This window comes from Saimiri boliviensis, chromosome 14, assembly GCF_048565385.1.
Source record: "Saimiri boliviensis isolate mSaiBol1 chromosome 14, mSaiBol1.pri, whole genome shotgun sequence".
Lineage (NCBI taxonomy): Eukaryota > Metazoa > Chordata > Mammalia > Primates > Cebidae > Saimiri > Saimiri boliviensis.
Window position 1 is genome coordinate 84,939,511 of NC_133462.1, and position 11,977 is coordinate 84,951,487.

The window sequence follows — 11,977 nt, forward strand, 5'->3', positions numbered from 1 at the left end:
TTAGTGCAGTAAGTCCTTCCTTTCTGCCTCTGATATTCAAGACGTAGGATTGTGACTTTGAAGACAGGAATTGGTGAGGAGCAGTGAATTTGGATTGTGCAGATAATAGCTGCTTTCATGTTGCTCACCTGCCCAACTTTTTTAATGGTTTTTGAACTGCTAGATTGGTCCTTATTATATCAACTAACTTTGGTATCTACTTTGTTCTTTTAATAAATGTTTATTGACATCAGTTACATGCTGGGCACTAGGGATAAACGGAAGACGATACATTCCCTGCCATCTAGTACTGACTGGTTGGCACAGCCAATAGTAATGGGCCCTGCCTAGGCTCCCGTGGGCACAAGAAGAGAAGATAGAGCTCAGACTGAGAGGTCAGGGCAGGCTTCCTAGAAGAGGTAGTGTTTGAACTCTTTTTGAGGATTCAGTGGGAGTTGCTGTGGTGGGACTATAGATGTGATATGATGTTGAAGAAAGGGACATTGCAGGTAGAGGAGACAGTATGAAAACGCACAGGCACATGTGCCTAATTGGGGAACTGCAGGGAGTCCGTTTTGCTTGGCGCATTGGGGAGGGAATGGGGATTTGGGGGGATAAACCAGAGAAGTAGGTGAGGTGATAAATTACTACCCACCCCCCGCCTTCTCACTTCAAGCCTCACCCCAAAACCCACCCACAGAGACTGGAATCCAAATCCAGAGCCATTCATAGGATCAGGTAGTAGGCAGATCAGAGCAATAAGGAGGGGTGGAGCCACAGAAGCATGGGATTAGGGCTGAGAGGAGCCTGAGAAACCAGCCTCTTGCCAAGTTTCCCGGAAGCAGAGTCTGGGTGTGCGTGTTAGGACGCTGAGACTCAGGAGCTCTCAGGTAGCCAGGAACATGGTGGTGGGCAAGGGGCTTCTCATTGCACTGCCCCTCAGTCATCACAGGTGAGCTGTCCAGGGGCCGCAGGACAGGCTGCTTACCGTGGGTAGGGCGGCCAGTCTCACAGACCCAGAAACCGAGAGGGTGTCCTGGGAGCCTGGCCCCCACTGCAGGTCCTGGAGCAGGCCAGCCAGGTGCAGCACTGAAGCCAGTATGAGGATTTGGGCCACACTTCATTCCTTACCACTGACGTTCCTTGTGCACATACAATTCCACTGACTTCACAGTGACTCTGGGGGCCTTGACCTGTGCCTGTGTTCACTGTGCCTTGTATTCTGTGGTGTCCGAGCCTGGGTGCATATAGTAAGGATGTACTGAGCCTGAGTGCATCTGGTAAGCATGTAGCTGTCCTTGTTTAACTCTTCACGGTACTGTTTAAGGCCCCAGATTTAAGAATCCCTTCAGATGTTGCTATGGTCAAAATGTCAGTCATTATGAATTGTATTGTGGTTAGGATTTAAAGCACCACAGAACACAAGGCACAGATCATGTCTCCCAGAGTCACTGTGGAGTCCCTGGAGTTGTACGTGCACAAGGAACGTCAGTGAGTGAGGAATCTGGCCTGCTTTTTCTCGTCCTCTCTGACAGAATGGGGTGGGGGGAGCCACAGCTTCGGCTCTCTGCCTTTTGTCCAATGGAAAATTGAAGTGGCTTGAACTGGGAGAAGCAGACCATGGGAGCTGAACTTAGCAGGAACCACAAAACCCTGGCTGTTCTGCTTTAAGCTAGGTCAGTGGCAAACAACAGAAAGCATTTGAGAAAAATAGAGAAGGGTGAGGAGGGAAGGTGACTGAGCAGGGGTAATGGTTTTTGAAAGAAGCATTGTTTGATGGGTATTTTTGGCATCTTTACGTGAATTCTTACTATGTTTTTCTAATAGGTGAAGAGGCCAAAAAGGTCTACGATGATGCCCGAAATATGCTGAACACGTTGATTAGTCAAAGGAAACTCCAAGCCAGGGGAGTGGTTGGGTTCTGGCCAGCACAGAGTGTCCAAGACGACATCCACCTGTACGCAGAGGGTGCCGTGCCCCAGGCTGCAGAGCCCATAGCCACCTTCTATGGGTTAAGGCAACAGGTATGGAAGGGCTTGACAGCCAGCACTCTGCTCTCACCTGTGAGTTTAAGCGCTAAGCCAAAGAGCTTTGCATAAATGAGAGTCTGCTCCACCTCCTCCCAAGTGACCACTCACTCACCCAAGCCCAAGGCCTCTGTGAGGAGGGTGGAGAGAAGGCGCCCACGTGGGTGTCAGTGGCAGGGCCACTCCGCAGGAGTGAGGCATGTCATGTCATGTGCCACGGATGGACAAGAGCCACTGCTGCTGTCTCAGGTGGTCACATGTCGGTTTTCGCAGCTTCTGAAGGAAGAGAACACTCACTGTGCAGAAATGCTGGTTAACCTCTGTGTACTTTGTTAAAATAGACTGTGGCTCCCCATGAAAGGGGAAGACAGGTGGAAACCAACATTTGCAGAATGTATTCCAGGTGCCAGGTGCGTAGTGAGGTGCTGGATGGGTCATTCTTTTAATTTCCACACAGCCGTGTCAGGCAGTTGAAGTTTCTGTTTTACAGAGAAGATGAAGGCTGGTGGAGATTGTGCTGGGCCCCCACCGTAGAGGGAGAGCCAGCCTGTGCACACCCCCAGTGGCTGCTCTTCACTGTGCTGGCTGCTCTTCTCTGGAGTGGTGAGAACAGACACTTCTCAGCAACTTCTTTCTCATTGCCCCACCTTGAAAAAGGCAGATACCCTATGCATGTCCCTTTAGGTGCTGTAAAAAAGGGTGTCTTAATCAAGACTTGGAACCAGAATTATTCTTTCTGTATTACTGCCATTTTCAGTCATTCAACAATGGTAGTGTTGGCTAGTTTACAGTGACTGACACCTGTAATCCCAGCACTTTGAGAAGCCGAGGTGGGAGGATTGCTTGAGCCCAGGAGTTTGAGACCAGCCTGAGCAAGATGGCAAGACCCTGCCTCTACAAAAAAAAAAAAAAAAAAAAAAATTAAAAATTAGCAGTACACTGGGGAGTGCATACCTGTATGTCTGGATTCCCAACTACTTGGGAAGATGAGGTGGGAGGATCACTTGAGCCCAGGAGTTCAAGGCTGCAGTAAGCCGTGATCATGCTGCTATACTCCAACCTGGGCAACAGAGCCAGACACTGTCTCCGAAAAACAAGCAAACAAAAAAGATAGTGGTGCTTTTTAATCCCAACCACAATATAATTCATAGTGGTCAATATTTGGACCATAACAGCGTCTGAAGGGATTCTGAAATTTGGGGCCTTAACTAGTACCATGGAGAGTTAAAGCTACATCCTTAACATCTGCACTCAGGCTCAGTAAATCCCTACTGCTTGCACCCAGGCTCAGTCACCACAGAATACAAGTCACTAGGGTTCTAATGTTAATTTCCTGCCCCTCTTCACTAGGGAATTTGTGGCTTTTCTTTTACAAACATAACTATTCAAAAACCTCTGCTCTGCTCTAGCCCAGTCTTTCATCTTTGAAGTCGTGTGTCCCCTGCGATCTCTTTTTGCTTCCAGTACTATTCATGTCCAGGCAGTCTGTGACATATTAGGGCATTTAATCGAATGAATTCTCAGAGTTCACCTTTTTAATAGCCTCTGGAGAGGGGAACTGGGCCAGGCACGTACATTACCTACCCAGGTGGCGATTTCTCAGGAGGGGCTTTCCTCTAGTGTACTCTGGAACATTCTGCAGCAGTGCCTTATTACTCTGGGAGTCTGCTCTTCTGAGTAGGCTCTGATTGCTGTCTCTTCTAAGGTACCATGGGGCTCTGTGATCTGTCTCTCCTGTGGTGCAGGGAAGCTCTGGGTCCCCCTCTGGCTTTTGTTAGCAAAGAAGAATTGATGGGCCGAGTATACCTGGAAAACGGCTTCCCCACGCACAGCTGTCTCTGAGCTCTGTGACATTCCTGTGTGCCGTTACCAAACACCTCCTCGCCTGCACTTAACGATTTCCTGCCCTGTGTCCGTGAGGCTGTGCTTGCCTCCGTGGCTGGCAGTGAGCTGTGGGGTGTCTGGGTTGGCCACTCTCTGATTAATTGATTGGTCCCAAGCAGTACTACATATGTAGGAGCATGGGTTGTGGTATCAGCCCCCTGGCCCTCCCACTGTCTGACCTCAAGCTTCCTATGCCCCTGATTTCTTGTCTGTAAAATGGAACTGGTGATATCACTCATGTCACAAGGTGATTGAGAGGGTTAAATTAGTAATTCATGTAAAGCACCAAGAACAGGCACAGAGAAACTACTGAATAAGTATTAGTTATAAGCTTTTTACCTTCTCAGCAAGTATTTATTGATTTTTAAAATATGTATAAGACCTTATTTATTAACTTAGTTGTGGGGAAGAGTGGCTCATCAGCTGAGGGTGAAAAATTGGGAGGATAGGCCCTGGGGCTGTGGAGAGAATCCAGAAGCAAATCCTGCTGAATTCTTGGTTTGGTTCCCAGCCGTCCCTGGGTGTCCTCAGCCGGCTCCTGTATGACCCTCCCACCCCTTCCCCCCCATCCCCTCCCCCCCACCACCCCACATGGCAGGCAGCACGTGCCCTGGGCATTGCTGATCCCGATAGCTTGTTGTTTGAGCTGCTTCTGTTGATGCTATGGAGGCTTTTCCATTTATCAGATCTCTTTCGAACATGGTGCTGGACTTACTTGAAAACACTTGAGGACAAACTTTTTTTTAAAAAAAAGCCCGTGATTTCAGCACAGTGCCCGAAGGCCTTCATTAAATGTTTGGTCAGTGTGTGAATGAGTGAGTGAACTGGTGTCTTGACTATTTATGTTATATCATGTCATATGTTTTTTAAAAATCTCATTTGTTTAACAAATATTTATTGAATACTCACTATGTGTCAGACACAATTCCAAGTGCTGGGGATGTAGCAGTGGACAGTACAGGCTGCCGTCTGGGTGTTGTGAAGCTTATTTTCATTTGAAGATGCCTGATCGCCCTCCACGGTGTGCTGGTGCCATGTTCTTGCTCACGGCGCCTCCGCATACTGCTTGGTTTTAAGGCCGAGAAGGACCCTGCCAGCACAGAGCCGTACTACTGCCTCTCGGACTTCATCGCTCCTCTGCATTCTGGCATCCGTGACTACCTGGGCCTGTTTGCCGTTGCCTGCTTTGGGGTGGAAGAGCTGAGCAAGGCCTATGAGGATGACAGTGACGACTACAGCAGCATCATGGTCAAAGCGCTGGGGGACCGGCTGGCAGAGGTAAGGCAGAGGCATCGCGTCAAGGGGCTGAGGACAGAGGCCGGGCGGCAGGGAACCTGGGTGGGCCCTTAGAACCGGGGTCTTTTTTTTTCCTTGAGTTGGATGCTGCTGGCTTTAACATTACACATATTTTAATATTATATATCCCCAGATTGCCCGTGTGTGTTATCTTTAGGGCAGAGTAAAACCTTCAGTGGTGCTGTAGTTGGCCGTTGCTCTGAGAGCCCTTGCCTCTGCCTTACCTCTGCTGTCTCTCTTTGGTTATTATGATAGGACAATTTCCTCAGGACCCTAAAAAATTGAAAACAAATTTTTATTTCAGAGCCCCTCATTGTATTGCTGGTGTCATCTGTAGATTGTTCATCTTCCTATGCGTGGAATGGGGTGGGAGAGCCTCCGCCTTTTCCTGCAGTGAGCAGTGGAGGGACTCGCAGCTAGAAGGTCCCAGCTGCTCTTTGTGGCCAGTGTAGCTTTGGATTAACCTTTAGGGAAATTGTTAAGTCTTAAGGTCTGAAATCCTCAGGTCACTAAGCATGATGCTTCAGAACTCAGGTTGAGGCCACAATGAGCCGCAGAGCAGCTAATGACAGTATAAACCAATCGAGAATCCAGCCCGTTCCCTCTTTCCAAGTCTTTCCTGGCTGGGGTGCAGATGAGGGAGGCTCTCCTCATGGCTGTGACTCGGGGTGGAGGCTGCACCGATGCCGGGAGCCCCCACTTCTGCCTAAGCACACCTGGTGCTCTGGTCTGAAGGCATTCGCAGAAGAGCTGCATGAACAGGTGCGCCGAGAACTGTGGGCCTACTGTGGCAGCGAGCAGCTGGACGTCGCCGACCTGCGGAGGCTGCGGTATCAGGGCATCCGCCCAGCTCCCGGCTACCCCAGCCAGCCTGACCACACCGAGAAGCTCACCATGTGGAGGCTCGCGGACATCGAGCAGTCGACGGGTATGAGCCAGGAAGCCGCAGGTTCCTGTCTTCCTTCTTCAGTGCATAGACTCTCATCAGCATAACGGCACATATGGTTAAACGTGTTTTTAATGTGGAAGGCCTTCTAATCACATTGTCCCTTATCCTGTCCTTTTTCACTTGTACCTATTCTGGCATTTTACTTCAGCATTAGTGTTCTTACATCATCGTTTTTAGATTCATCCATTTAAATGATTTCCTCTTGGCCTACACTAGATGGGAGTTTAGCTTGCTTATACCATCCTATTCCTCTCGTGCCCCAGTTTCCTGTCACAGGCATGCTAATGTCTTTAATCCCTCCCTTAGTGACCAATCTTTGTCCCTTAGTAAGGTCACATGCCTCACCTTCTTGTCCCCTTGCTTGTGGATGGTGTCCCTGGGTGCTGGTCTTGCAGAGCGCCCAGCCTTCCCTTCAGCCCCTTTTTCTCTTTTACACTGTTATTAACATTTGTCCTCTTCTGTAATCCGAATTCTATGTTTTCCTGTGGATTCTAGTAGCTGAACCTGAGAAGCTGGCATGTGCCCTTCTGAGACAAAGGCCCAGACACCCGGCCTCAGCGTCCTGTGCCCAGAGCTGAATTGCTCATGGTTCTGTGGCTGCACATTGTCACATCAATATGCTGGTTCTAGTCATTACTTCAGAGTTCATGTAGTTGAGATGGCCCAGTCTAAGCTCACAGTTTTCAGTGGAATTAATAAAAAGCATGCCATCAAAGCTGATAAAGTTAAAGACGTCTAGATTTAAGTGAGAAACCATGAGCTGTGTTGAATCTGCTTCAGCAGGAACAACACTAACTCTAGAAGTCGTGAGATCTGGGTTCGGGTCCTGTTTCTGCCATTAGCTGGCTGAGCGACCTCTGGCTGAGTACTCAGCCTTCGTGCTGCTGTTTCCTTGTCCATAAAACGAGTAGCTTCGAATAGATATCCTTGAGAGGGTCCCTTTGAATTCTCAGATCCCAAGGAAAACTGTGTCTTCTTTTTCACAATGTTGTGGGCTCGTTCTTCACTGGAGTTCTCAGTCGTCCCTAGTATTAGTGGCCCCAGAGAGCCTACGGAGAGCAGTTCGCTTGGTGTTCTCATCTCTGGGGTTAGAGCTCCGATCTGGCAAGGTCTAGGTTTAGGAGCAAATCAGGGCACCTACAGTTGATCTCTGATGGCTGGAGGTAGGAGTGTGGAGTCCTTCCCAGGCCTGTCCACCCTGGGTTGCAGTGCCCAGCCTTAGAGGAGATCTGCATGTCCTGAATTTGTTTATTCACCTGGCAGGAATTGCGAGACTTATCTGATTGCAGCTTTCCTGCTGTGTCATGTGTCTACCTAGAAGGCATGAGTTCACTTTGCTTCACTTATTCAGTAAGAGTTCATTGTCTGCTGGGCACTGAGTGAGTAAGCATTTTCCCGGGTTGCTCTCTCCAGGCATTAGGTTAACAGAGTCATTAGCAATGGCACCTGCTGCAGCGGTCTCAGGCCTCTACTTCTCCAGTTTGAAGTCCAAATATTTTGCTGTGGGGAAGATATCCAGGGATCAGGTAAGCTAGCTGTTCATTTTATGTGGCTTCCCTAGATACCTGCCTTATCTGAAATGAAATTCTAGAACCTCTTTCATTTTAAATATGAATGAGAATACAGTAAGGGGAAAGCATGAAGAAATTTTCTCCAGTTAATGTCTTAATTTGATTTCAACAGAATACCTGAATTCTCGCCCTCACTTCTACATGCAAACACACACACACACACACACACACACACACACACACACTCTCACACACGGCTTCTAAGCATCAGATGTTTATTACATGTTGTTTTTCTGCCTAGTGAATAAGGCAACTTGGTAGACAGATAAATACCTATCTCCATTTAACTCAGTAGATTGCTATTAAGGCAAGAAATGGAAGGTACTTAAGGTTTCTTGGCAAATGTTGCAGAAACTTCTGTTCCAAAGTCTTACCATGTCGGTTTAATAAAATACTTCTCATCTTTTGCAGGTTGAGGATTATGCTTTGAGGAAGAACATGTCTGTGGCCGAGATTGAGAAATGGCTTGGACCCATTTTGGGATATGATACAGACTAACTCTTTTCTTTTCTTTTCTTTCCTTTTTTTTTTTTTTTTTTTTTGGCCTTTTTTATTCTTGATGATCCTCAAGGAAATACAACCTAAAGTGCCTTAAAAATCACAACAGAAAGCCTGTGCGCATCTGGTTGACACTGCCTTGTAGAAGAAAAGCCTGAAACTCAGTTGAATAGGGAAGTGTGATCCTGTGGCAAGGTGATAGTGTGAGAAATGGGGCATTTTAATCCAAGCAGTTCCAACACTGGATTCCGACGGGGAAGGAAGCGTAGCTCTGCCCTCTCTTTGGAAGACCTCGTTTTCTAAAGGCTGGATTAAATGGCTGCAGAACTCCCTTTGGCAAAAGCCATGCCCTCGCCGCTTGCTTGTCAAACGCCCAAGCCGTTTGCCCCAGTGTGGTCAGCGGTCACGCCCTGGGCATTTTCGTCCTCCCATAACTTCACGTCAGTGCCCCTGAGGAAACAGTAAGGAGATGGGGAAGAGAAAGCTACTGTGAAGGGTGGTTAATGTCTTTTAATTGTTTTCAGGATTAAGCAGGATCTCAGCTGGGCTCCGATATCCTGTGCGGAGTTGGCAGGTGGGCAGCATAGTGTCACTCATTTCTTACCATCTTATTCCCCTCCAATTCTCGATATATTCAATAATGAAGAATGCTGCCACCACTCAAGCAGCAAGCCTCAAACTCACCCATGCCGTCTTTTTCTTGGATGATTGCATTATCTCAAAAATGTGCATGCAATTACACACTCAGATGGTGGTGTATACACAAGATGGTGGTGGAAATAGTCAGGAGAAGGTCGCGTTGAGTCCTGATTTGAGATTTGAAGGATGAAGACCAAGAAGCAAGGGAGGAACAAATGAAGAACTCTCTTTGCTTATGGATAGGAATAGTAAAGATTACAAAGGTATCAGATCTCCCCAAATGGATCTATGGATTTAATACCATTTTCGGCGGAAATTTCAACCGAGATTTTATTGAATGAAACAAGCAGGTGTTTAAATTTATATGGAATAGCAAAGGACTTAAAATTACCAAATGCTTCTAAATACACAAGAGGGGTTGGGGAGACACACCCTGTACGATACAACTGTTCGCTTTTGGTTTTTTTGAGACGGAGCTTCGCTCTGGTCATCCAGGCTGGAGTGCAGTGGCGCAGTCTTGGCTCAATGCAGCCTCTGCCTCCTGGGTTCAGGCGGTCTCCTGCCTCAGCCTCCCAGGTAGCTGGGATTATAGGTGCACACCACCACGCCTGGTTAATGTGGTGCAGAGGTAGGCATTATGAGCAGGGAAACAAAATAAGGGCCTAGAAACTCACCCATGCATATGTTTACCTTTGTGAAATGACCGGGTGGAGGGAGGTCAGTGGGGACAGGAAGGACCACTCCCTAAGTAGTCTCAGAACAGTGGCTATTCATGTGGGGAAAAAATTTGAAGTCCTCGCACCCTACCCAATGATAAGTTCCAAATATGTTAAGGGCTTCAGTACAGAAAGCAAAAATTGTCACTGTTTGGATGAAAAAGGCTTAGCAGCCGGGCGCGGTGGCTCACGCCTGCAATCCCAACACTTTGGGAGGCCGAGGCGGGTGGATCACAAGGTCAAGAGATCGAGACCATCCTGGTCAACATGGTGAAACCCCGTCTCTACTAAAAATACAAAAAATTAGCTGGGCATGGTGGCACGTGCCTGTAATCCCAGCTACTCAAGAGGCTGAGGCAGGAGAATTGCCTGAACCCAGAAGGCGGAGGTTGCGGTGAGCTGAGATCGCGCCATTGCACTCCAGCCTGGGTAACAAGAGCGAAAGTCTGTCTCAAAAAAGAAAAAGAAAAAAAGGCTTAGCGCAGGAAAGAATCTCTTGAGACATAAAGTAGTTATAATAAATGATAAGATGGTTAAGTCAACTCTGTTAAAACTAAAGACTTATATTAAGAAAACACTTTAAGTGAGAAGATGAGCTGCAACTTGAGAAGACATTTATAATAGGAATAACAGACAAAGGATTCATAATCACAAATACAGAGAACTGTTTAAAAAACACTCAATAGAAAAATAGAGAAGACTTGAAAAGGCATTTCACACAAGAGGAAATATGTAGGGCTTTTAAATAAGTAGATGTTCTGTAGCATTGCCGACCAGAGAAATATGAATTTGGACCACAATGAGATTCCATTTTATATCCATAAGATTTGCAAAAGTTGGGTCTCGGTAGCAGGTGTTAGATCTATAGGGACTTGTGGATGAACAGGCACCACTGCTTTAAAAAAACGGTTATACCTCATGGACTTGAACATTTGCAGACCTTATGATCTTGCTTCCAACTCCCACCTGTATGTCCAACAAACTCTTGCATGTGGCCACTAGGAGAAATGTGTAAAAATGTTCATAGTAACGTATTTATAATAATAACTGGAAAAGGCGAAATGTCTGTCTACAGGAGAATAGGTGAATAATTAGATACGTCTGTTCACCCTACCGGATATTATTCAGTAGTGAAAATGAGTGAGCTACAGCTATACCTCACAATAAGAATGAATCTCAGAAAATACTAAGGAAAAGAAGCTCAAAACCAAGCAAAACCAAAGAATATGTAGTCTGAGCATGCATATATCATAAAACTGTATCGTAAAAACAGAGGGTAACAATGATAAACCAAAATTTTGCATACTAATTACCACGGGAGGAGGAAACGGAAGGAACAGGAACACATAGGTAGATGCCAAGTTACGCGGCTGTTCTGGTTCCTGGCTGGTAGGCTTACGAGTGTTTACTAGATGCTATTAATATATTATGCTTTATAGCTCATATATAACAGAGTTTTATACATATTAAATATGTTCTACTTAATATTGTATTAAATACATTATTAAAAATAAAGGCAGAGTGAAATGATCATCTAAAATCTGGTATGGTGATTTTGTCGGTAGTGTTTGTATATGTCAAATACAGTTTTTAAGGAAAGGAAGAACATCTTAGAGTAAACAGCAGCTAGAAAGGACGGGGCAGGAGGGTGGTCCCTCTGTGCCGCTGCCAGCAGTTGCCCAGATACCAGTCTTTGAGGAATGAGTGGGTGACTAAGACAGAGGCCAGGAGATGGGAGGAAGGATGAGTTTTGGAAAGATTCTGTGTGACCAGACTGAATACGGGCAGTTGGATACTAGACTTTGGAATGTGAAAAGAATGTCGAGTTAGAATTGAGAGACTTCAATGTGGAAATGGAGGTCAGCCTACAGTGCAGTGCGATCACCTATGGAGCATATGAAGAGAAGAGAATCTGGAGGAGGAGAAGAAGGCAGGGAGCCAGGAGAGGAGCAGCTGTGGGTTGGAGGAAGCCAGGAGGGAGAGTGAAGTGCCAGGGAAAGCAAGGAAGAGAGTTTGGAGGCATGTCAGCAGAATTCAATGCTGCAAAGAGGTCTGGCAATGGGATTGCTGAGTGCCCTTTCCACAGTGAACCCCTCAAGAGCAGCTTCAGGGGATCATGGGGCCTGTTGGCAGACTCAGCCGACTGCCAGGTTGAAGATTGAATGGGAGGTGTGGAAGATTTGTTGGCTCATTTAAAGAAGATTGGAGGGAAAGGTAGGATTGAGAGTGTTTCAGACAGAAGAAGGATTATATGCTGAGGATGAAGTGCAGGTACAGAGGGTTGCAGATAGTGCAGAGATCTTTTAAAAAATCATTTTAACCCAACTTCTAGGGAGATGGCATTTCTTCTGCCAGTCAATAATACCATCAACCTGGGAGTTGGCCCTGACCCCTCCAGTCTTAGCTCCTGCTGCTGTA

At 46.8% G+C, this 11,977-nt stretch overlaps 1 protein-coding gene across 7 annotated transcripts in view; it reads left to right on the top strand.

Annotated features, from left to right (window-relative positions):
- Nucleotides 1-11,099, top strand: part of MTR (5-methyltetrahydrofolate-homocysteine methyltransferase) — a 108,621-nt gene extending 97,522 nt beyond the window's left edge. For 6 of the 7 annotated variants that reach the window (XM_074385357.1, XM_074385356.1, XM_074385358.1 and 3 more), the window contains exons 29-33: nt 1,807-2,003; nt 4,968-5,168; nt 5,922-6,135; nt 7,549-7,661; nt 8,118-11,099. In XM_074385357.1, coding sequence (XP_074241458.1) covers nt 1,807-2,003; nt 4,968-5,168; nt 5,922-6,135; nt 7,549-7,661; nt 8,118-8,204 — 812 coding nt within the window. In that variant the 3' untranslated portion in view covers nt 8,205-11,099. The remainder of the gene's footprint in view (nt 1-1,806; nt 2,004-4,967; nt 5,169-5,921; nt 6,136-7,548; nt 7,662-8,117) is intronic. The other variant, XM_003935348.4, reaches the window with a different exon arrangement.
- Nucleotides 11,100-11,977: the final 878 nt, after the last annotated feature.